The sequence below is a fragment of the Spinacia oleracea genome, chromosome 2 (genome assembly GCF_020520425.1).
Source record: "Spinacia oleracea cultivar Varoflay chromosome 2, BTI_SOV_V1, whole genome shotgun sequence".
NCBI classification, from domain to species: domain Eukaryota; kingdom Viridiplantae; phylum Streptophyta; class Magnoliopsida; order Caryophyllales; family Amaranthaceae; genus Spinacia; species Spinacia oleracea.
The window spans coordinates 105375633-105403358 of record NC_079488.1 but is presented as its reverse complement, the minus strand read 5'-3'; the positions used below and the strand labels follow the sequence as shown (position 1 = coordinate 105403358).

General features: G+C 34.4%; 1 protein-coding gene across 1 annotated transcript; it reads left to right on the top strand.

The window, feature by feature from the left end:
• The first annotated feature begins 13340 nt into the window (after positions 1-13340).
• Positions 13341-15366, top strand: LOC130467154 (uncharacterized). The gene is made up of 2 exons (XM_056835590.1): positions 13341-13925; positions 14494-15366. Exon 2 carries the CDS (start codon positions 14502-14504, stop codon positions 15045-15047), a length of 546 nt encoding a protein of 181 aa, XP_056691568.1. The 5' UTR covers positions 13341-13925; positions 14494-14501; the 3' UTR covers positions 15048-15366.
• Positions 15367-27726: the final 12360 nt, after the last annotated feature.

Genomic DNA, 27726 nt, shown 5'->3' with positions numbered 1-27726 from the left:
ACGAATCGCATAAAAATTTAAAATTTATATTTAAAATTAATGACAAATTAATAAATAATATTAATTTCATAATTTTAGGGCGAAAAATCGAAAATTTATTCTCCAATTGATTTCCGATTGTTATGGATTCAAGTCTAGGTCATAAAAATTTAAAATTTATCATAAATTTACAATTTTTATGGTGGTTTTTAATCATAGGTTTCTAATTAAATTACAATTAATTATGAAAATCAAATTAATTCTAAATTATTCTAATTTTCAACAAATTAATCATAATTACAAATTAGATTGCATAATTAACAAGACTAGGCATTCAAACTTGTTAAACATATGCAGTAGGTCAATCAAAAATTCAAGATTTATCAACAAGAATCGCAAATATTTAATTTAACATCTTAAATTTACGAAATTTTGCATTCGAAAAACTAAAACCTTCGAAAAGTCATAGTTAGGCTTCGAATTTGAGAATTCTGGGTTCGGCAGAAAAACACTATTTTTGTCAAAATTTTAGAATGCCTTTTACATGCGGAATTGACACAAAAATCACTCAATTTGGATGAGTAACGAAGAAACTGCCGAAAAACTGCGTACGTATAATTAAATAAACGCAATTTGCAATTAATTAACAATTACGAAAATTAATCACCCCTTTTAATTATTGCAAATTTGTAATATTTAACCATGTTCATGCAATTTAGATTATGAAAATAATAAGGGGCTCTGATACCACTGTTAGGTTATGATACATATGACATTACATAGATCATGCGGAAACAACCATTAACCCAGGACAACATATTATTTACACATAATCATATAGCATAATTTAGATGCATACTCTTTGTTGCGTGCCCTCCCTAGCTGCGCCCGAACCGAACAAGAACAAGTCTTTAGGACTCCAAGTGTCGTCCCTCCGTAGATAGTCCACAGCACGTCCGGATCCGCCTTAAGATTGACCAACTAGAATCGCCCTTAAGGTACTAGAAAATTTCGGCACTTTTATGAGCAAGATGTGTGTTTTAATTTTCTCTCAAAAAACTCACTTTTGAATACTTTGAAACTTGTTATAAATTGTGATCCCTAGCCTCATATTTATAGGGGTATGGAAAGGGAATCGAAATCCTATTCAGATACAAATTAATTAAACCTAGAATCCTACAAGAACTCTAATTTAATTAATTTATCAAATAGAATTAGGAATTTAATCATTAACCGAACTCTGCATGTTTTAGGAAACGTGCACGAACACAAACACTTGCACACACACGCACGACAGCCACGATGGGCCCCCATGCGTGCGCGCGAGCAGCAGCCCACGCAGCGCCCGCGCGCGCTGCGCGCTGCGCGCGCTGCGCAGCCTGCTGGGCCTGGCCTTGCGCTGGGCCTGGCGTGGCTGTTTGTGCGGCGCGCTTGGCTTGCTGGGCGATGGCCTGGCTTCGTGCTGGGCCTCGTCCGGCAGGCCTCGTCCGATGCTTATTCGTACGATGCGCTTCCGATTAAATTTTCCGATTCCGGAATTCATTTCCGATACGAACAATATTTAATATTTCCGATTCCGGAATTAATTTCCGTTTCGAACAAATATTTAATATTTCCGTTTCCGGAATTATTTTCCGATTCCGGTAATATTTCCGATTCTGACAATATTTCCGTTTCCGGCAATATTTCCATTTCCGATAATATTTTCCGATACGTACAATGTTTCCGTTTCCGGCAACATCTACGACTTGGATAATATTTATATTTCCGATACGATCCATATTTCCGTTTCCGGCAATATCATCGTTTCCGGAGTATTCATTTCTTGCCTGTGACGATCTTAGCTCCCACTGAAACCAAGATCCGTCGGTTCCGAATATTCATAGATGGAGTATTTAATGCCATTAAATACTTGATCCGTTTACGTACTATTTGTGTGACCCTACGGGTTCAGTCAAGAGTAAGCTGTGGATTAATATCATTAATTCCACTTGAACTGAAGCGGCCTCTAGCTAGGCATTCAGCTCACTTGATCTCACTGAATTATTAACTTGTTAATTAATACTGAACCGCATTTATTAGACTTAACATAGAATGCATACTTAGACCAAGGGCATTATTTCCTTCATCTCTTAAGTTCTCAAATTGCAGATTCACAATCATCATTCCCCATAAATTTGATATTCTTCCTAACAAATCGGATTGTGGGTAAGGCAACCTTAGAGAAATCTTAAATAAATCTTCGATAATCTTCAGCTAAACCCATAAAATTTCATACTTCAGGAACATTGGTTGGTCTAGGGTATTCCACGATTGCTTTTACTTTCTCATGATCAACAGATACACCTTTCTCAGAAATGATATGACCTCAAAACGATATTTCCTTAAGCCAGAATTTACACTTTGACAACTTAGCACATAATTGATTTTCAATTAACATATCTAACACTTTCCTCAGATGCTCCTTGTGCTTCTCATTACTCTTAGAATATACCCAAAATGTCATCAATGGAAACAACTACAAACTTATCAAGGTATGGTTTAAAAAAAATGCGGTTCGTTAAATCCATAAATACAGCTGATGCATTAGTTAACCCAAAAGGTATTACAACGAACTCGTGGTAACCATAGTTGGTTCTAAAGGTTGTCCTTGGAATATCCTCAACTTTATTGTAAAGTTGATGGTATCTAGACCTCAAATCTATTTTTGAAAACACTTTTGCACCTTGAAGTTAGTCAAACAAATCATCAATGCGGGATAAAGGATATTTATTCTTGTCCAACTTTCTATAATCTATGCATAACCTCAATGTTTCATCATTTTTCCTCATAAATATGACAGGGCTCCCCAAAAGTGATGTACTCAGTTGAATATACCCTTATCCAAGTAAATCATCTAATTGATTCTTCAATTCTTTGCAACTCAGTTGATGTCATTCTATAGGTGCTTTAGGAATAGGGGTGGATCTTGTGATTACTTTAATGCTAAAGTTTAATTCTCTCTGTGGAGGCATACTAGGTTTCTTTTCAGGGAAATATATTCATAAACGATAGTTGTGTCAGTGAGTGGTGATCGAAAACACTACAAGGATAACTAGAAAAATTCACCACCGGAGCTTTCAAAGCAGTGACAATTTGCATCGTTGGTTTTCTTACTAACTTATGGAATGCAATCCTATCCTCATTTGGCATTTTGGTCACACTATACCTCAAAAAATTAGTGTTAGCTTCATATTCAACCAACTTATTCCCAAAATTACATCAGATCTAGATAGGTCAAGGGATACTAAAACTCAACTTTCTCTAACATCATAGGACAATTTCTAATTCACAATCACTAGGAAAGAAAACACTCATAATTGCATCGATATGGCATAATCATTATGAACGGATTGCTCGTTGCGAGCCCTTGGTGACATCATTCATACCTCGACAGACAACATTCAACATAACATGTCTCAACAAATGAAAGCAAATAAATCATAGAAAATAAACCCGTTCATCCCGTTCCTACACTCACACTCATATTCATTTTAACTTAACATGATTTTAGAATATTCCTTTGTAACCAATTCCTTAAAACTCTTTTCTTAAAGCCTAATGAATTCTATTACGTGCAAAACCAGTAAGGTTTAGCACTTATGGTCCAGAACCTTGGCTCTGATACCAAACTGTAACGCCCCGACCTCTAATTCAATAATTAACACATAATTAGCAGCGGAATTAACCTAATTGGTCGGGACATTACCTGCCGTAACTTCCTTTTCGGAAATTACAAGGCAACCATCAATCATAAGCCTTTAAATACTCCAAAATATATATATAATCCTTTATATTATCAAAATAAAAGTGCATAACTTACTAAAAGTCTTTAATTAAAACTTATTAAACTATTAGAACCGTAAACATAAACTAGGTGGATAATATTAAAGTGAAACTCCTCGCCACTACTCGTGTCCATCATTCCCCGCAGTACCTAAAACGGAAAACAAAACGGTGAGCCGAAGACTCAGTAACGAACTATTCTAGCAGCGTAAATTCATTTCAATTCATTTTATTTAATAACACAGGGAGAATAGAATAAGTAAAACATTTAATAAAACATCATATTCAATTCATTCATAAACTTTGCAATTTAACATGCTAGTTGTCGGCAAGTACGAACCGTGAAGGAATTCTCCACTGGGCCTGGGCCCATAAGAGCCTGGGCTCATCGTAACATGGGGCCTGGGCCCTGAGCCTGGGCTCATAAACCATGGGAGCCTGGGCTCGTAATCCATGGGTGGACAGGTGTCCGTGGTGCATTCATGACCGATAGATAGGAAGATGGTAGTTTATATACCGCCAGACAAACCAGGTCTTTCACTTTCATTTATCATGTTTTGTATAATTTTACCAAGCCTTGGCTTGTATTTCAGTTCGAAATAACATAACTCATTTAGCTCATAAAACATCATTTTGATCCTGGGATCAATAAACATATTATTTCTTTCAAAGCATTGCATAAACATAATTTTATGAGAAAACTCAATCAAATCATATTATAATAAACAATTCAAACAAATCATATTTCATCCCACAATCCATAAAACACATCAAAACATTTAATTCATAAATTCAATCATAACGTCATAATTTCATAAATCATATTTATAAGGGGATTGCGGGTACTAGCAATAGCCGTTACCTCACTTCCGCGATTTTGCTAAGGATTTTCGTTGGTTCGTTCGTCCTGAGCTCCGAGTCCAATTTCTTTCAAAATAATAAATCATTTAATTAGTACTAGGTCGATAAATAATTTTAAATCGATGTTTTATAAAATCATAAATTTTATAAGTAACGAATTTATAAATAACGAATTTTAATAAAATATAATTTCGAAATTTAACGAAATATTATTATTATTCGAATTTTCAATCGAAATACATATATATTTTATAAATCAAGTTTTCATGGAAATATTATTTAAATTTCATTTTTATTAATTCAAGGTAGTGAATTTTTAGTAAACCGGAAATTAAATATATACATATTTTTCTACTTGAAAAATAATAATATTATAATAAACAATTTCATTAGTAATTAATTAGATTATAAAAACTTATTAAAACATAACTATGGCCAAATTAAAAATCTGAAAATTCAGATCTGGTCTTACCCAAGGCCCAAAATGGTTTGGCCCAACTTTAAATTTTGAGTTTAACTTAGAAACCTTAGTTTTGGATTTTTGAGAAAAGGAAAGGGGGCACGAATTGGAAGCAGGGGAGGGGGGTGCACGGCACAGGGGATCCCGAAGGGTGGTGGCTGGGTTGAGCTTCGCCGGATATTTAGACGGTGATGGTGACGGTGGGGATTGGTGGTTGGCGGCGGCATAACAGTAAAGGGAGGAGGAAGGGGTGCGAACAAGGAAGAGAAAAGCAGGGGAGTTTGGGGTTGGTTTTTCGGTCAGTTTTGGGTGAAGACAAGGGCGGCTCGCCGTGGATTTTGGGGCGGTATTGGGTTTAGAAGGTGGTGAGTTGGTTGCGGTGTGGTGGTGCGAGCAAGGAAAGAGAAAAAGATACAGGGGAGGGAGCAGGGGATTCGTGGGAGAGGAGAGGGGAGACGGTGGGGCATGTGGTTGTGCTGGAGGGGGTCGACGGTGGTAGGGGTGGTAGTCAGAGGTGGTTGGTGGTGGTGTTGGGCGGCTGCGACAGTGGTGGTTGAGCATTGGTGGTGGTTCGATTCAAAGAGAAACAAAAAGGGAAGTGAACTTGGTTTTTGGTTTGATTTTTGATGTTGAATTTCAGAATTGAACTGAATTTTGTAATTGAAGAAAAGAAAAGCAATTGGGACTTTGCAATGAATAGAACTGGTTTTTAGGGAAGAGGAGGAGGAAGAAAAATTCTCCACTCATTTGTACGTGGAAAGCAAGCAGGAAAAGAGAAAAGGGAATTTTGACTCTTTTAAGGGCAATTTCACAAGATTAGGCCAAAATTCAGCCATTTATGGAAACTACTAAAAATAGAAATGTTTAGCTAAAATAATTCGAAAAATAAATAATTTTTCGTTTATAAATTTATCGTTAAAATAAATCGTAAAAACGCTTAAAATATCGAAATTCGATTATTCGTAATTCATTTAAAACGAAATCAAGCTAATAAATATATTTAATTTTAATAAATCGAGTTTAAAAATTTCGGGGTATTACAATTATACATAACCTATTGCTACATAACAATGTTATTATACTGTTTATAAAAAAATAAATGCAAATACAACAAAAGAGGGTACATTTCCCGTCCTAAAGGGTCCCAACTCAGTTTTCAAGGGTTCATTTTCCTATGTAAATGTATCATTTGCTACAAAAACAAGTACCAATACAATAGGTGTTCAATGGCCAATGGGTCTAGAGGTAAAGTTGTTCGGTTCAATTGCCAATGGGTCAAATTCACATAGAAACATATGACTATTTGAGTGTGAATAATAGTAATAATTATCTAAATACAAATTATATTAAGTGAATCATTTTATAAAACACATATATGATTTTATGAAATTCATATGAGATTGAACCATGTGTACCAAATAAATTAAATGTAACATATGGTTATCAAATAAATTACACATGAGATACAATTAAGATATTGAATGTGAAACCAAATTGAACATAAGCTAATAAATTAATGTAACCTATGATCATACAAAAATATAAAATGTTAGTAGTTCAATACGGGATTATCTTATTGAAGGAGGAGGATGTTATAACTTTTAATTATTATCGTGTTTTATTGTTATATTCTTATATCAATATTAACCTTTTCTAATGTCACACATTTAATATTACCAATATTTATTTCCAATTGTGTGATAAGCCCTTAACAATACGTACCAATACAACAAAATTTGGTACTATTATGATTCTCAAATGTACTGATTGATCCCCTTTTATTCATGTAAATTTATTATTTCCTTTATAGTAAGTATCAACACAATATAGTATACCAAGTTGAATGAGTTAAAGAGTCACGTTCAGAGGTTTTGACAACATGTGAGGGAGAATTGACAACATTATGTGATTACTCCTATAGTTATTTGAATCATTTGTCCATGAAAGGGAGAATCCGAAACCAATAATTTAGAGAATACAATATTGATTACTGTTAAATTCAAGGCTTATTATATCAAACGTCATAACACTTAATAAAAATACAATAATATCAAACGTCATAACACTTAATAAAAAAGACAATAATATCAAACGTCATAACACTTAATAAAAATACAATATAAAGTTCCCAAAAAAGGAGAATCCAAAAGCGAGAATAAAATAAGGGTACCAAAAAGGATAATCCAGCCATACAACATGGTAATAAACGTCACAAACACCATAATGTCCACTCCGATGGAGGACGAGATAATAAACCATGAACAAGAAAGGTCATCATGTCAATTCGAGGAGTATAAGAAACCGTCTCTCTTTTCCTGGTTCCAAAAAAATGACAAGTTAAAGAAGAAACGTATTCAAACAAACAATATGTATAAACATAATCACATGTATAAACTCAAGGTAAACAACCATTAGCCATATTTTACAAAATCAAGTCCATGTTTTTTCGCATATATTGAATGCCAATACACCATTATATAGTACTAATGCATAACGTTTTAGTACTAATACATAAGCAAAGCAGAGCAGAGTAGAGCTGACTTGCAATGATTTACAAAAATCAAATCCATGTTTTTTCGCATATATGCAATACTAATACACCATTTTCTAGTACTAATGCATAACGTTTCAGTACCAATACAAAAGCAAAGCAGAACAGAGCTGAGTTGCAATAATTTACCAAATCAAATCCATGTTTTTTCGCATATATACAACACCAATACACTATTTGCTAGTACTAATGCATAACGTTTCAGTACCAATACAAAAGCAAAGCAGAACAGAGCTGAGTTGCAATAATTTACCAAATCAAATCCTTGTTTTTTTCGCATATATACAATACCAAATACACCATTTGCTAGTACTAATGCATAAAGTTTCAGTATCAACACAAAAGCAAAGAAGAACAGAGCCGAGTTGCAATAATTTACCAAATCAAATCCATGCTTTTTCGCATATATACAATACCAATACACCATTTGCTAGTACTAATGCATAACGTTTCAGTACCAAACATTAACAGAGCAAAGCCTAGATAATAACAATTATCTATGATATGGTGGATTATCTTTCTGAATTCTTATTTAAACAAATTGAAAGTAACATATCCAATCTACAAAAACCTAAGCCAAAATTTCAATAAAAACCCCCCCATTTGCCACCATTTTCAACACCAAATAAGCTTAAACGCGGAAATTGTCATACTTAAGCATAAATTATGATTCTAATTTCAATAATCAATAACAATAAATTACGAATGTTCACAATTCTCATCCCAATTTCAACAATTATGATTCCAATTTTTGTTTACCCTAAATGTTAACACATAACTAAATTTGTAAAAACAACAAAAAATTAATAGGGATGAGACCTTACCTTGAAGAATTGATTTTCTGCAGAAATGGTGAGGAGATGATGAGGCATTTTTCTATCTTGTTCTTCAGAAATATTGAGGAAGGAGGTGTTTCTCTCTCTTCAATTTGTTATGCCCCCTTTTCTTACCCCCCTTCTTCCCTAACGGGCTCCGTTACTAGTTATTTACTTTTCTTTTTTTTATTTTTCATTTTATATTATTTTAATCCCACTTGTGTCCATATGGACACAAGTCACTTGTGACTTATACTTCCCCATGGTTGACTGTTGTTAAAGAGTATTTTTGTACTTGATTTTTATTTTATTTTTTACCTCTCCTTATCATGTGTGTCAAAATCTTTTTACATTGATTTATAGAGTACTCCACATTACATATGTCTTTTTATTATTATTTTTTTTATTGACAAGTGCTAACTAAACAAAACAAACTATGGAAAATGAACAAAGCAAATTACTTTCGCAGCTCCAGTTACAAGATCGTGCGCCTTTGTCACCCTAACACGGTCCACCTTGAGAATGCTGCACCAGGAGAAAGTCTTACCTAGGTTCCTGATTTCTTCCAAGGTCCATTGTATCTGCATATCCTGAGAGGCTTCCTTTACAAGCATTGTCACTAGCTGCAAGGAGTTTGTAAGAATTGTGACACTTACCATATTAGCCTGATGAGCCCATCTCATACCATAGAGACAGGCTAGAGCCTCAGCTTGTAAAGACGATTCTGCAATACCCGAGGATGCTCCCCCCCATAAGCAATTCATCAGTCCTCAAACTATTCTCCCAAAACCATCTCATTCCTGCATTGTGATTACTCTTATGCCAAGAGCCGTCCACCTGTATAAGTCCTGGGAAATTCTCGATACTCTCAGTGGAAAGAATTGCTCTGAAAAACCCGGCGGAACATCTGGATCAACTTCAGGTGGATGTAGGAACTGCAGTGAAGTACCGATGTTACTAATTAAAACTTTCTGCATATCCATACCATCCTTGATTAAAGCAAACACAGAGGCTGCTGAAGTTATTTCACTCCTGGAGACACGGTTTTTCCTGGACAACCAGAGTGCCCATAAAGTACTAATAAAATAAATACTTCTAGCACTGTTTTTTCCATCATGACGTTGAAAAAGCAGGATATAGCTCAGAAACCAATCCTCAAAGGAAATGGTTTCATTGAATTCTGAATGGATTGCAAGAAATCTATCCCTCTAAGCTTGTTGCGCTATCGTACATAAACGAAAGATGTGCTGAATATTTTCTTCTCCATTCGCACAAAATCACAATCATCCGCCATTTGAATACCTCTAGAATGTAGGTTGGATTTGGTCGCGATTCCATTATGGAGAAGTTTCCATATAAATAATTTCCATTTTAGTGGAATATTAAGAGACCATAGATTTTTATAGAAATCCGAGGGAGCTCTGTTATAGCTGATCGACATATCTTCTTGTGCTAACATTGCATAAGCAGATTTAACCGTGAACTTACCAGACTTGTGATAGCTCCAGTACATGAAATCCTGACGGTCCAGGGTAGGAAGTTCCATACTCACAATGTGGCGAGCATCTTCAAACTTAAAACTAGCTTTGATCCGAGCATGATTCCAAATTGTACCAGATGGATCAATAAAATGGTTAACCTTCTAATTCGATGCTTCTTGGAGACAAATGTCAGCTTTAAACACTGGAACCTTCCCTCGAACCCACCTATCATTCCCTGCTCTTATCCGGTGACCATTACCAACTTTCCAGATACATCCTTTAAGGAAAAAATTACTTGCCCTATAGAGTCCTCGCATACCCCAAGAAAACCCATTGCCCACTACCTGAGCAGGTACCCCTGTTTGCAAAGGGGGGGGGATGTACTTCCACAAATCCTTGCTAATATACATTGTGGATTGTTAAACAAACGCCATGCTTGCTTCATTAAAAGGGTTTATTTAATGAAGCCATTCCCATAATTCCCAGTCCTCCCATACCTTTAGGAAGTTGAACAGTATACTTGTTAACCCAATGCATTCCTGATTTACCTTTATTAGCCTAGAAGAACTGAACTAACAACGAATCAACTTTATTCACGATCAAGGCAGGAACTTCCATACATGAAAGAACACGAGAAGCCATAGAAATGAGGACTATATTAATTAAAATTAGCTTCTGAGATTGAGATTGGGGAACTGAAATCCACGCATTAATTTTGGTTGCAATCTTATCCACAAGGAATTGGAAATTTGAATGCTTTGTACCTACCAAATCAATAGGAACTCCCAGGTCAGTTGACCGAGAAGGAACTAAGTCCATCTGGAGAATAAGCTTGAACTGCTGCCTAATCCCTTGAGGTGTATTTGGGCTTACTTTAAAATGACATTTTTGAAGATTCAGTTGCTGACCCAAAATTGCACAAAACCTACCAATAATAAATTTAACCTGAATGCAACTTGCCTCAGTAGCTTTGAAAAACAAAAGGGCGTCGTCGGCCAAAAACAAGTGAGACACTTGAGGGCAACCCCTTGTGATACTTATCCCTTGGAATTGATTTAGATCGGTTCCCATTTGTAGCATTCGAGACAAAAAATCCATGCAGAACAGAAACAGAAATGGGGACAAAGGATCACCCTGACGTATGCCACAATTAGGTTTAAACTGTTCAGACGTATCTCCATTGATTAGCACCTTGTAAGAAACGGTAGAGATACACTGGTGTACTAACTGAATCCAATGTGACGGAAACCCATATGCCCTTAAAATTTTCAACAAGAAAACCCAATGAACTTTATCGTATGCCTTAGTCATGTCAATCTTTAATGTGGCAAGGTAACCAGAACCTTTCCTGCGATGATTAATCTTATCAATAATTTCATGACTCACCAGTATATTGTCTGATATGAATCTTCCCGAAATGAAAGCATGTTGCGCTGGTGAAATAATTGAAGGAAGAATAGGCTTCATTCTTGTATCCATGCACATCGATGCGCATTTATAAATTGTGTTGCAAAGGCTGATCGGCCTCAAATGGCCTACTTCTTCTGGGATATCTTTTTTTGGAATCATAACCAAAATAGAATGGTTTCATTCTTTCAGTAAATACCCAGAATTGAAGAAACTCTTGACTGCATCATAAACCGATCTTCCGACCTTATCCCAATATAGTATAAAAAATGCCGCTGTAAATCCGTCTGGACCTGGTGATTTCGAATTTCCTAAGGAAAACATCGCTGACCTAATATCTCCATCCGTAAAGGGTCTGTCAAGCCTAGAAATCTATTCCTGTGAGATTTGAGGGACACCTAATTCTCGAATAACCATATCGAGGTCTTCGTTTTGAAGAACTCCATCATTGGAATGAAAAGTTTCTTTTAGAGAGTCAACCAGAAGACCCTTCACCTGATCTTGACCTTCAACCCAATCACCATCTTGATTCTTGAGAGTAATCGTGTTGTTGGGTTACCTCTGGGATTGCTTGATCATGAATGGGCTTTGAAGTGTTTTAGTCTTAATGGCCTTGTTGAGCTGTTGGAACAGGATGACAATATTCTTCCCACAATTCCAGAATTCAGAGCAAAGGTATGGTTAGATTTATCAAAACCTCTAATTCCTGGCTGTTTTATTCCTGTACCTGGGGATCATATTGTTTGGGTTTATATTTTCTATGAAGGAGCATATAAGTTCCGCAAGAAGTGTGGGATAGTAGGGCATTATATGTGTAATTGTGATTTCTCTGCATACCATGCTTTTCGTTTAATTACTGATAAAATGGATGGTTTTGAGGCTGCTGGTTTAACTGTTGTTCATGGTCCAATGGAATCTCCATTATACACGAACATGATAGAAGGGCTTCCTGATAAATATAGGAATAGGAATGTGCGAGTTGATTTGTTATTACTTGGGTTAGAAGCTGAGTTAGAGGAAGGGGAAGGTTCTGATGATCAGGAACCTGAAGTTGGTGATGATAATGAAGGCCATGGGGGTTCTTCGGATGATAATGATGATAACAATGACGGAGGTGGGGGTGATTTGCCAAACAATATTTATCAAAATGGAGATATAAATCACCCAAATGAACCTGGCCAAAATAAATTGGGGATGGGATGAATAATGCTCATTTTGGAGAAATACCGAATGATCCAATTGAGGGTGAATTTGTTCATGTTATGTCTGATACATCAGAGGATGATACGAATGATAGTTCTGCTTCTGAAAATTATGTTAGTGCAGCAGACAATTCCACTGATAATGGAATTCGCACTGAGCTACGGAATGAAGATGTTTTTGCTGATGATTATGACCCTCTAACTCTTGAGAACTATCATTATCCAGTGAGGTTTGACTCACACAGGCACACCATTCCAAACACTAGTTCTCTAGGAACCAACAACCTGCCTACTTTGGTCTCTATACAGCAAAATGTCAATCCAGGTTTCCGTATGACAGCTCCTTCCTTGCATTCTGATAGTAGTGACAGCAGTATTTCTGAGGATGATCAAGGTGTTTATGTGATAGAGAATGCAACTGATAATCTGATGAATTTTGAAGTAGGAGAGGCATCAAATGCAGTTCAATTTGTTCCAGTTTCAACCCAAACAACATACCAAAGTTATGTTGACATAAACCCGTATAGTTCAGGTGGCTTTGTTGAAGGACGCACTAGTAGAAAAAATGTCATTTACAACTCATCAATACAACTCACACAAGTCATACAAGCTGCAACATGGGTTCGGTCAACGCGGGTGAATAATTGAATGAGCTACTTGCACCGATTTTATTGACCCCGAGTTGCAAAAAGGTAATTTTTTAAAAAAAATGAGATTTCGCAGCGCGTACATACAGTACAAGTTGCAATTAGGCAAATTAGTTGCAACTTCGGCCCTTATTGATTGCTGCAATTCAGAATAGTCGCAACTTCCGCGCAATGAGATTGCTGCAATTAGCTAGAAACCTTCATACTCCATCAATCATCTTCTCGACCCACCATTCCTCAATGTACGGTAGATCTAGAATTCCAAAAACAAGAACCCAGAGAAAGAGCTAGGTTTTCAAATCTCCACAGCCAATTTATCCTCCCTTCTACACCGCCTGCTACTGCACCGCCGGCTACCGCACCGCACCGCCTGTAACAATCGATTGAGGACTCTCCTTCGCCGGCTACCGCACCGCACCGCCTGTAACAATCGATTGAGGACTCTCCTTCACTGGCTACCGCACCGCACCGCCTATAACAATCGTTTGAGGACTCTCCTTCGCCGGCTACCGCACCGCACCGCCTGCTACCGCACCGCCTGTAACATCGGAAAAGGTTGTCTGTTCTTTTTCAACTCCCACCGCCATTTAACACCGCTAACCTCAAGTACAACCCTCAAGTTGCAGAAAAGTGGAGGGAGAAAGACGAATTCATCTGGGCTCTCCGGCATCTTCGGTTCAAGCAACTGCAATTGGTGGTAAGTCCATAGTTGGTATTCTGTTGTTTTAATTTCTTCAACAATTTCTATGACCTAATATTCTCCTAATTTTAATTATGTTGTTTTAATTTCGCAACAATTTGTATGACCTAATCAAAAATAAATTTCGTTAAATCATGAACTGAATTGGTCTATATTCATAGTCATGGGAGTATCTTGGATTTGAACTGTAGAATTTTGATTTGATCTTCTTTGGTTTTAGTACACAGGAAGAGTAACCTATTTTTTGTCCTGCAATTTTATTTCTTGTTGAAGTATGAAATTCAAACAGTGCTGAGCTTTTTGTTGTGTGGAGGGGGCAATTAGGATATATGGAAATGGTCATGAATTTTACTCATTTGCGTCCAAATTGATAGCTAAATATTAAGAGATAATACTTTTACTACAATACATGTTGTTCCTTTTGGTCTGTTTGGTGAAGATAGTCACAGTACAAAGTTTAATCAGCAATCTCAGGAAGGTCTGAGAAACATTGAGGCTATTTCAGGTGGTAAATTTGGCATTTCAGATCGTGCTAAATCTTATATTCCATCTCGTGGTTTTTCAGAAATCTTTATGAAGCGTCCTACTCATGTTCAACCACCTCATAGAATTAAAATACCAGGCAATTGTTCTGTTGATGCATCATTGAGTGGATGGAGCCTGGGTTCAGACCCTACCACTCCTGTTGTAACAGATTATCAGGATTTTGTTGCAGGAACATATATTGGAGTGCAGGAGGTTAATTCAGTTTCACCTCCAAATCAAGTGAGTGCTCCTAATACTGTTCAGTTTGGTTCTATAAAAAGTACAACTTCAAACCTTGTGTCAAAAAAGAGGAAGAAACCACTCAGCTTCACTAGAGCTCGTTCATATGACACAAAATCTTACTTTGGTTACTCGACCTCCAGTTGGTCTCAGAAGAGATATAAAAGTGCTGATGATATTACTGCTCTGGTTGCTTCTACTCAGTTGAACCTTCCTAACCTTAGCACTAGTTTCATTGAACGGGGCAAAAAACGTGTTCATGATGTTGGTACTGTATCACCCTCAAAAAAATCAAAAAACAAGTTTTCATTGGCTGCACTTAATGCGGAAGCTATGCCTTCTTCCAACAAATGAAGGCAGTTCTTTGGAACTGTAGGGGTATCAATGAACCGAATACTCCTAAATTACCATACATATTTTGGCTTTTGCGTACATATAGTCCAACTTTCTTGTTTCTCTCAGAAACTAAAATGAATGTATGTTGTGTAGTTGATAAGCTGAAGTTGTATTACCCTTCTTTTAGTTGTAGATTAGAACCAGTAGGATAAAGTGGTGGTTTGGTTGTTTTTGGTTGGAGTTCCTTTCCCATCACTTGTGTAGTTAGTTCAACTCATTTTGTACTTTGTAAAATTGAAGAATCTAGTGAAATGATCTACTATGTGCTTTTCTTTTACGGTGCCCCGGTTGTCGAAGATATATAGATTGTTAGTTTGGAATCAACTTTTAGTGTTAATTAATCTGTACCCTAAATGTGTTTTGATTGGGGATTTTAATCAAATTTAGTCCCTTAGTGATAAACTAGGAGGTACGAATTTCATTCGGGGATGGAATGATTTTGCTAGCTGGAGGATTAATACTCATCTACTTGATATACCATTTTCTGGACCTAGGTTTACTTGGAGTAATAAGAGGCATGGATCAACATTAATTTTGGAAAGGCTTGATCGAGGATATATGTCAAATGAATGGTTCATGTCTTTTCCTGATAGTAATATTTTAAACCTTCCTTTAGTAACTTCTGATCATGCTGTAATTGTTTTTTCAAATGTTACAACTGAAATGAGGAAAAATAGGCCATACCAAATTGAGAATTGGTGTCTTCAATTTGAGGAAATATGTGATATGATCAATACTACTTGGGCAACTACTTTCCAAGGTTCCCCTATGTTCATTTTTTCTAGGCGACTAGTGTCAATTAGGTTGAAAATTAAGCGTTGGTGTTTTCTTAACAAAAAGTTGTGGGGGGTTAATTGGAAGGAAATGAATGAAAATCTTTCAAATGAAGGTTCGATGGTGGGGAATTTAAGTGATGCTAGGATTTATTTGGATAAAGTTGATCAAGCCTTTTCGCATGCGTCCTTAAAGGTACAATTTTGGAAACAATGTTTAAAAGACCGCTGGATTAAGGATGGAGATATTCCGACATCATTAATGTACACTTTTCAGATGTCGAGATTGTCAAACTAGTTTAGTGATCAATGTCGGTTTAGTTAGGAGTTGTTAGCCATTATCGGTTAGTTGTTACCTAATTTGACTTAGTTGTTAGTTAGTAAATAGTTAGTGATTTGTATTAGTTGGTTTGATTAGCTGGTTGAATTAATTGTTGGCATAAAAGTGTTTGATAGATTAATTGTTAGTTGTTAATATGTCAAAGAATATTAAGGACATTGACATACTTTGTTCAAAAGCTTTATTGTAAGACCGCCAAACGGTTAGACCATTTTTTTTAGTATTAACTAAACTAGTGTAAAATATAACTAAAAGTAATAAAATCATAATTAATTGAATATCAAAATAGTTAAGGTATAAAGACAAATAGTTAATTTTATGAGTCGAATAGTTATTATTTTTTAACAAACTTAATTATATATATATATATATTAAATCTCCCATACAATGCATGATATCTCTCCATGTGTTACCATTATTTGGCATATGACATGGCGCCATGTCATGCGCACACATTATACATATTGTTATATCAATAAAAATAAAAAATGTTGGTGACAATACTCAAACTTGTGATCATGCTTTCTTTGACGTAAAGTTTTAACCACCACTCCAATTCATCAACTTGTAACTTTAAATTAATCAATCAACAAAAATATGCACTATAAATGTTAACACAATATTTGAGTACCATGTATGGTAATAAAAATTTGTTTAATTTTTCTTTATATGCTCAAATAATATACTTGAGTAACCATTTTTTTTGAAGTTATTCAAATAATTCAAGAGATTGTTAAAATTATGTAATACTCCGTAGAAAATAGGACAAAAACATAGTTAGCTTGCCCAATATGTCCCCCCTAAAAGGTTTATAACCCAATGTACAAATTTTTAATTTAAGAAATTTCTTATAAGGTACTCCGTATTACATATAAGTGAAGCACAAAAGACTCAAATTTTATACAAATCAAGTAAATTACTCAAAAAAATCGTTAACCAGTTTTAATTGTTAAACAATTTACTTCATATGTAATACTCCGTATAATAAAAATTTTATCGTATATGTAAATGAAACATTTTAAAAAAAAATTAATTTCAAAATCATTTAAATACCCGGGGCATCGCCCGGGACAATAACACTAGTTATTAACTAAAACTCATAAAATCTTATTAACTGATTCATCTCATTGCTTAACTAATTGGTTCAGTGCTTAACTAATTGGTTCGGTTGCATTACTAATTGGTTTCGTTTCTTAACTAATTGAATTTCAGACTTAACTAATTGGTTTCCGTGGTTAATTAATTAGTTAAAGTGCATAACTAATTGGCTCCAGTGCATAAAAATAGTCTAACCGTTAGACCGTCTTTCCTAAAAGTTTGTGTACTTTGTTATTGGATATGTAGTATTTTATACCGAGTATCTTACTAAAATAGGACAAATAGTTTATTATTTTCTTTTTATTGTTTGCATAAACATTGAATAAAAAAATAAATATAATTTTTTCGAATAAATAAAACAAATTTATTTTGTTACAAATTTAAAGTATATAAATTATTTATTTGCAAATAGAGAAATATTTTACTATATTTGCAATAGTATTACAAAATTTAAGTACTTTGAAGCACTTGAAAACTATTACAAAATAGAGAAATACTATATTAGATCCCGTGCATGCACGAGTATTAAAAAAAATTACCATTGTTTCGTAAGATATTTGAATAACAAAAGAATTGTTTAAAATAAAGTAGTACAAAATACAAATGATCTTGCAAATTTTCAAAAGATTAAAAAGGCTATGATATATTTTATGATTTTACAAATATTATTTTTGAGAAATAAAATTAGTTACAATTGAAAAGTTATTGAAGATCAAATAAATAGGGAAAGATAAAATTTTAGTCAAAATACTAAATCTTTTCTATAAAATTTAATTGAGATATATAAATAAATAAATAATAAAAAAATTGCACCAGGAATAACATGAGTCACTCCAGATGTTTGTTTTAGTACAATGTAAATATGTAATAGATTTTACTATTCATTATCTTACTTAAAAATACACCGTACCTTTTAAATATTTCCTAAATCAATTTTGTAGGATATTTGACAAATTAAGCTGCGTACTTAATTCATTTTACCGATTCATTATTTTTTAACATAATTTTGATTGATTAAGTGACTAATTAGGTCAACTAGTAAAATATGGTAGACAATTGTACACACGCATTTTAAAATATTCAAATAAGAAATTAAAATATGCAAACAAAGTCAAAATATAAATTTATGCATTTTGAATATTTGGGTTACATTATCTAATATTTGCTTATATGATTTGATCTCCTCTTCAAATTTGTTTTGGTTCACAGATAGATTTGATTTGGTTCACGAACTCATTTGATGTCTTGTGAATGGATATAACAGTCCACGAGCTAAACTAATTTCTCAGGAATTATCTGTAAGGTTATGAACAATATAATTTATGCGGAAAAACCATAAAAGCCAGGAATCCAAATTTATTGTCACATAGTCAATTAGCATAATTTAGTATACATACTAAGTGATGCGTGCCTTCCCTAACTGCTCCCAAACTGAACAAGAACAAGTACATGACTCCAAATGTTGCCCCTCCGTAGAAAGTCCACAGCACGTCGACTAGAATATTCTTTAAGGTTTTTGTGCACTCGGGAAACTCACAAATATGATAGGCAAATATTAAAGTCTCCCTTGAATTTAATGTATTGTATGTGTTGTTATAAATTGTGATCACGAATCACATATTTATAAGGTGGAAATAGGGAAATATAATCCTACTAGGAATCAATTAACTAAATCTATTAGGACTCTGGTTAATTAATAATATTAGAACTCTAGGGATAATCAAATACTAAGTATTTCAGATTTACCCTTAACATCTAATTATTTAGGATTAGGAAAACAATAACTTGAGGCCCAAACTACTTGTCGCGCAAGTAGCTTGGCGCCTAAGGCTTGCTTAACGTACAAGCAACCGGCCCAGCCCTTGCAGCGTGGGCTTGAGGCCCACATCGCTGCTCGAGGCTTGGCGCCCAAGCACACAGCACGCGGCCCATTGCTGGGCGCTGCTGCGCTTGCTCATCCCAAGCGATTTGCTACGTGCGGGCTTGCTAGGCGTTGGGCCTTGCGTCTCGCAAGCTCGCTCGTCGAGCAGTCGCTCGTCGTGCTTCCGATTTGTTTTCCGAATCCGGAATTTATTTCCGATTCGAACATATTTACTTTTCCGAAAATATTTCCGATTCCGGCAATATTTTCCGATTTCGACAATATTTTCGATTACGGTAATATTTCCGTTTCCGACAATATTTTCAATTCCAGAAATATTTCTATTTCCGATAATATTTTCCGATGCGAAAAATATTTCCGTTTCCGGAAATATCTTCGACTTGGATAATATTTATATTTCCGTCATGAACCATATTTCCGTTTCCGTCAATATCTTCATTTCCGGCAAATTCCCTTTTGCCTTTTTTATGGTTTCAGCTCCCACTGGAACCGAGATCCATCATTTCCGAATGACCATAAATAGAGTACTTAATGAATATTATATTCACTTAAATACTTGATCCATTTACGCACTATTTGTGTGACCCTACGGGTTCAGTCAAGAGTAAGTTGTGGATTAATATTATTAATTCCACTTAAACTGAAGCGGCCTCTACCTTGGCATTCAGATTACTTGATCTCACTGAATTATTAACTTGTTAATAAATATTGAACCGCATTTATTAGACTTAGCATTAAATGCATTAAATGCAAACTTGGACCAAGGGCATTATTTCCTTCACTATCAACTTGATATTCTTGAATAAGGGACTTCGGGGCTTGATCTTCTTTCACGGTTCATCTTTAGAATTGAACGATACATCAATTTCAGTGCTTTTTGTTTTGAGGAAGTTTAGCATGAAGAACATTCGAGCGCTACAGGTTTTACAATTTGATTTCTCCTTACCTTGAAGAATACGGTAGAATGCATTGTTTATAGAGTGAGTGAGGGAGACCTTTGCGATTTTTATGCATTCTTGGCTTTTGAACGGGACTTGGTAGACTGGTAGTCATGTCCCATTAAATATTTTTGACTCGTTTTGTTTTGATTTTGACCGCCGTTTATATACGGGTTTTATTAACAAGACCCAAAGTGGTCGTTACACTAAGAGCTCCAAGCAAGTAATACAATTTAGTCCACTTGACTCAATCATATGACACTATAACAAGTATAGTAGACAAGGGTTACGTAGGTGACATGTCGAACTCTCGGGGATCAAGCGTTTTATACAATAGCAAAGCACATGTAACACTAGCACACTTCACTTCAAACACAATCAATGATTGAGTTGTTTGAACAACTTGTCACGAATTGCACAAACGGGGTAAATTATATTCAAGGATAGGACTAAGGAAGAAGGATTCGACTTATTATAGCTGGCAAGTCAAGGTCTCTCTTACTCTACTCAAGCATAAACATATGGAGAATTACAAGTAAGTCTAGGGAGCATTGCGCACTACTACAAACCATTCCCACTCGATGGTCGATCACAGTGTGGCTCAAGATTCTAGAGTTGTGTTCCTAATTTTCTACGTCGGTTCCCTTGGGTCAGGGTGACAACTAAGTAAATAGAAATGAGGCTCAACACCCACTATAATCAAGCTCATACAGTCAACACGAAGAACAGAGGCTTTATCGTGTCAAAGGGAGCGTTTTTGGTGTCAACGACTCCGTGCTGAATACCTATCTAGGAGAACAACTATAGCGCATGAATAACAACTTTTCCTTGGGGCTTGGAACAAGGAAACAACACAAGTAAGACCAACCTAAGTCCATCTAGCATGCTCATACACCCATCTCAAGCAAGGACAAAATCCCACAATAACTAGCAAAGCCCAACAAACACCAAAGTTACATACAAAAGTAAAAACAAAGAAGTTTCATGCCATAATTCTACTAGGGGTCACCCAACCCCTAGGCCTACAAGAACTACTCACACATAATAGAAGTTAAACCTAGAAGATCAAATAAAACCATTCCTGAAAACATGACTTTCTATTCCGGGTAAAGAAACTCAACCTAAAAGATGAACTTGAGGATGAACACCAAGAACATACCAAATCGGGTAATGAAACTCAACCACAAATCATTAGGGGTGGGCAAAAATTAATCCAGACCAAAAAAATGGACCGGACATAAGGAAATCGGTCCGATCTCCGGGTTGAGAAATATCAATTTCCGGTCATTGATCCGGTCCGGTCCGGTCAAAAACCCGTTTTTGGACTGGACCGATTTTTCCTTAATAAAATATAATATAAACTATTTAAAAATTTAATTCTCTCCTTTAATATGTTGTAAATATCACTATATTGTGATATATTTTATTTTAGCTTCCGAAAAGGCCTTAAACAATTGGTTTTTAATACTTCCTCCGTTCCGGAAATCACTATTTGTTTTTTACACTATTCACATTACGACTTTGGCCATTTTTTATGATTCTTACGTAAGGAAGTATTAGTCATGTGGGTTCATGTTAAATTCGTATAGATATATATTTTCTAAATGTTAATTTTTTATAATTTGTACTTGCACACGATTTGAGATATTAAGAGTCAAAGTAATTGTTAGAACTTAGAAGAGTAAAATTCAACCAGGGTGCGATATTTCCGGAACGGAGGAAGTATATATTTTATCTTTTTTATCATAATTTTTAGAAAAAGTAAAAAATATAGAAATAGGTCTACAACCGGTCCAAACCAGACCGGTCCGAGTTTTGGACCGATTTTTCCAGTCCGGTCCGAATTCGGTCCAAGCATAATCGATCTGGTCTTCGGGTCTTGAATTATCAAAATTTCGGTCTTCGGTCCGATCTGGGTCAGTCCGGTCCAGTCCGTGTTTGCACCGATGAACACCCCTACAAATCATGCACCAAAAACTCAGAAAATTGCAAAAAAAAAAGAAGAAAAAAAAAGAAGCAGAAGATGAAAGAAACAAAGAGAATAAACAAAGAAATAACTAAAAGTACTTGAATTAAAAGATGAGATCTTGTTCCTAAAAGTACAGAATTCAAAATACAAATTAAAGCAAATTAAAGAGTTAAACTAGAAAGCAATAAAGTGGTGAGAGTGTGCAAGCTAAAATAAAACAAAATGATAGAAAATAACTAATACACACTCCACACATGTGGGCTTCAGGGTAACATTCTATTTATATAAAGGAAGAACATGTGCCCAGGAAATGGCATATCTGTCATGCTTCGCACGATGTTCAGCAGAGTTGCGCGACACGTGAAACGGGTCGTGCAATGTAATCATGAAGGGTGGAGTAGCATCGTTGCACGATGTGCGCCAAATGTGCACGAGCCGTACAACGAGTATTGCATCATGTGTTGCACGACCCCCACCATATCGTGCACGGTCTGTGCACAACTGCTATCCAAGATGACTGCTTCGATGCGATGCAAGGGTAGCACGGTCCGTACAAGAAATATGCTCCTAGCTGCTTTACTTCTCTTCTACTCTTTTCTTGTGAATAAATGCCATGCATCATTCAACCCCATAGACTCGACTTCGTGGGAGTTTTCCATTCATACTTCTCTTCTTTTGTGAGAGCCTTTGATGATAGTGATAAGGTGTGATGACGAGGATGCCGCAAATCTTGCACTCGAACCCCATTAGTGTGGTCATTCTCTCTTTTGGATAAGCGGGACATCCATACTCCATGCCATGCTATAACTTGGCCTGAAAATAGGGAGATATGAGCTATCGGTAAAAAAAATCAAAGAAAGGCAATAGAATAGGGATAACTCTGAATGCAACTATTTGCAACTAAACTTTAACACCCGGACAATCCTCTCCTTTCTAAAATACCCTTTTAATATAAAACATATAGAATTATCAAGGCATTATCGCCCATGTGAAAACGTATCGGCTTATTCAGAATTTTACAGCGGAAAACATAATAACTAACTTTAAGTTTTGAGAATGGTCAATTAACTACATAATTAACTCCAAAACCAACCAATGAAAAATAAATTCAACATAATCAATTCAACAAGTCCAAAGTCCACTTAAGACAAACCAAAGTCGACTTAAAATATTAAAACTAAACTACACAAGCTCTCCAATCCCGAACCCAATGATACACCATCTTCAAACCTGTAAACGGACAATGCTTATTAATCCTTGGAGACTTCTCACCAAAATGGGTCATCGCAGGATCAATAAGGCATAGCCATGATCAACATACACAAACAAAAGCACGTAATCAGCAAAGCTGAGTACTACATATTAAATAAATAACAATCCTAACATAATACTAATAAACGAAGAATCCTAACATGATACTAATGCATAATAAACAATAATAAGTAACAACATAAAGACTCACATATAACTTTTCCTAACTAACTTTGAATAACAATTCATTTGAATGGATTAGTCAATGGACTGGGTTTCTAACTGAAATAGCCTTCATTTTGGAAGACAGAATACGGGTGCGACTCCGTATTCCTATGACCCACGATATCGAGGAACCTTTTGAATTAAAATAAAACACGGTGATCAATCCGGTTCCAGAAAAAGCCATGGGCTACCACCATGAACTTCAACTCCTAATTGTCCGTCACTTCAGACGTGCACGGTCTAAAGCTATTGCTATTCGGGTTCACTTTGAAGGAAATATGTCTTTCACCCAATGTGCATTAGTATACCAAGGTTCAGATTAATTTCGAACAATTAATTCAGTGAGATCAAGTGATCGGAACGGCTGGCTGGAGCAATGCTTTCGATTAGTGAGTTCTAATCTATATTAGGCTCACAGCTTACTCTTGACTGAACCTATAAGGTCACACCATTGGCATGTAACATATCATCGGATTAAATGAATCGGAAATACGAAACGATAAATCAATTATCGAATGATAATTAAATGAAGCAAATACGAAGGCAAAGCCACAAGCAAAGCGCAAGGAGCAAAGGCCCATGGCCTTGCTGCCTTGGCTGTGCACGTGCGGGGAAGCCACAACAACAGCAGCAGCAGCGAGGCCCAGCCCACTGCGTGTTGTGTTGTGCGCTTGTGCGTGGCTACGGTCGTGGGCCTTGCTGGCCGGTCGGGCTCTATGCTTGGCCGGTTGGCTTGGCTTACTAGATAGGTTATTATACTAACCTAGTCTACATGTTTTCCTAACCTAATGCAAAAATTAGATTCTAACCTAAGGCAAGAGAAACCCTAAACTCTCTTTGTGCCTTAATTAGAATTGTTCTTCCCTAAGCAAACTATCTTGAGTGACTTCTAAGCCATCGATCTCAAGACGGATCTGAACGTGTCGGTGAACCAAGTAGAGGAACGACATCTGGAGTTCTTGTTCTTGTTTATGATTCGTTGAACTAGGGAAAACACGCTACAAAGGTAAGTACTGCTTAATCTGTACTTTATACATGATTCCTGGCTTTGGGGTTATTCCGCTATCATGTTGTGTATTTAACTGTAAACCCCTACAGTTATTTCCATAGGTAATTACCTTCCGACTTCCAGTAGTTGATTTACTACTGCTCTCATTATTACCTACTGGTAACATTCTCATTTCACAAAATAATTTACCTACGATAGTGGTCGGCAAATGATTTTACCTACCCATTTTCAATCAGTCATGTACCATATATTTTCGTTTTTATGGATTTTAATTGCTCAATATACAAAACACTTAGCATATAAACCACATTACAAAATACTTCAAAATGCCATATCAAGTTAAGATGTTCTTCTTTTATAAAAAGAAGTATAATTACAAAATAAGAGAGGCATCGCATCCCTCTTTGTACAACCTACATTCCAGCACCAGAACAAAAGCAATATGTTGATTAGAAAAAGAGAGTCCATAAGCAAAGCAATTCGCAGAGTAGTAGATCGAACAAGAAACATTATATGTAGAACAGAAGCTAGCATAACATACAGATAATGCAAGTAATGCACTTGCTGACCAATTGTACAAAACATCACCAAGCAACATCAAGAAACCATCAGCGCGCACAAGGATCCAGTTCTTTACCAAATACAAAACACCTTAAGGATTTAACTAGATTATGGGGCTAATTAGAAGTATGGCTTATGGAGCTCTTTGCAAAATATTCCATACAAAATAATTTACTTCTATAGTTAGTAACAACTACCTTAATTAACATATGGTCTGACTAGCACACGTTCCTAGAGTTCCTCCACCAGACGGGGATCATGGGGTTGAGAGAAAGGGAACGAACCTCCGACAAAGAAAAGAGGGGTTTACCACCAACTAAATATGAAATCAAAAGCTAGAAAAATCAAGAAAAGAGGGGCTTAAGTTAACTAAATATTTCATTTAACAAAGTGATTTTTTTTTTACTTTTAATTAGATGATTTCTAAAAAATTTAAGATATTTACCTAAAAAAATATATTTATGATTACTTATTTTTATCAAAATAATAATTAAATGATATGAAAAAATCAATAAAATTATTATAACCATAAATGACATAATAATGTTTACTAAAAGAATTAATAACATAGAATTTATTACAGAGTATTAAAATATGTCTTTAATTATACATTATAAAACCTAGCTACAAGGCGTAAAAAAACCCTAACTTTTATGAATTTAAAAGTAATTTAAATTAATGACTTAAATATTAGCATTTTTTTTTGAATATACGTGATACTTTAGGTTATTTATCGTTATTTCATTTAAATTTGTTGTAACTATTCATTAAAATGTTACTATTAAATTCTATGTTGGTTTGTTATTATTTTTGTGATTTGGTTACAAGATTGTACAAACATTTTTGGAAATATTTTTTATATTTCAATTATTACGGGAAATTAAAATTAGTTAAATATATGGAGTATAAAAAAAAATCAAACATTGCATTCTATGGTTTTGAATTGTAGTTGAATTATAATATCAATTCACAATTCAACTTAAATTTTTATTTATTATATGTCTAATAAAAATCAAATCAATTAGTGTATGAAAAATTTATTTACGAAATATAGTTTGTTTTATTAACTTTTAACTAAATAATTGTCAAATTATTAAAAATATTGATAATATTTACGGAGTATAATCATCGTACAATTTTTAAAATCATTAATACTACAATTTTTTTAATATACGAAATGATATGGAAATGATATAGATCATTTTTTCTTGATAACCATTGTAATTGTTCCATTAAAACGTTAATACTAGGTTTACTCATCATTATATTTTTTATTTGATTAAAATATTGTAATAAATTTTTGCAAAAGTATATATATATATATATATATGATATATATATATAAAATTATGGAAAATTAATGCAATATAATAACTGAAACATTTTAACGTATGATTTTGAATTGCGGTTCAAATGATAGTATCCAATCTATATCATTTAATTTATTTTGTTTTAGTTATTTAGGAAAAATTAAATAGATTGGTGTTATGATTTTTAGGATTTATTGATTTTCTGCTTATAATTGTGTTATGATTTTAGAATATGTTGATTTTGTTGTGAGTTTTAGGATTTGTAGATTTTGGTTGAAATGTATTATCTCTGTTTTCTCTGGTTTCACTTTTGTTTTCCGTCGATGAGTTCATCAACATGAATCGATTTAATTTTTCCTAAATAAATAAAAAACTAAATAAGTTAAATGATATTTATTGGATACTATCATTTGAACCGCAATTCAAAACCATACATTAAAATGTTTCATTTATTATATTGAATTAATTTTCCATAAAAATTTATATATATACAAAAACTTTTCCAAAAATTTTATTACAATATTTTAATCAAATAAAAAATATAATGATGAATAAAAGTAATATTTAATAACGTTTTAATGCAATAATTACAATGGTTATAATGAAAAAACGATCTATATCATATACATATCATTTCGTATGTTAAAAATAACTGTAGTATTAATGATTTTAAAAATTGTACGATGATTAATACACCGTAAATATTATTAATATTTTTAATAATTTGACAATTATTTACAGAAAAGTTAATAAAACAAACTATATTTCGTAAATGAATTTTCATATACCAATTGATTGGATTTTTATTAGACATATAATAAATAAAAAATTAAGTTGAATTGTGAATTGATATTATGATTCAACTGCAATTCAAAACCATAGAATGAAATGTTTGATTTTTTTTATACTCCATATATTTAACTAATTTTAATTTCCCGTAAAAATTGAATATGAAAAATATTTCCAAAAATGGTTGTACAATCTTATAATCAAATCACAAAAATAATAACAAACCAACATAGAATTTAATAGTAACATTTTAATGAAATAGTTACAACAAATTCAAATGAAATTAAATAACGATTCATAACCTTCATTATCATGTATATTCAAATTTTCTTTGCTAATATTTAAGTCATTAATTGTAATTACTTTCAAATTCATAAAAGTTAAGGTTTTTTACGCCTTATAGCTAGATTTTATAATGTATAATTAAAGACATATTTTAATACTCTGTAATAAATTCTATGTTATAAATTCTTTTAGTAAACATTACTATGT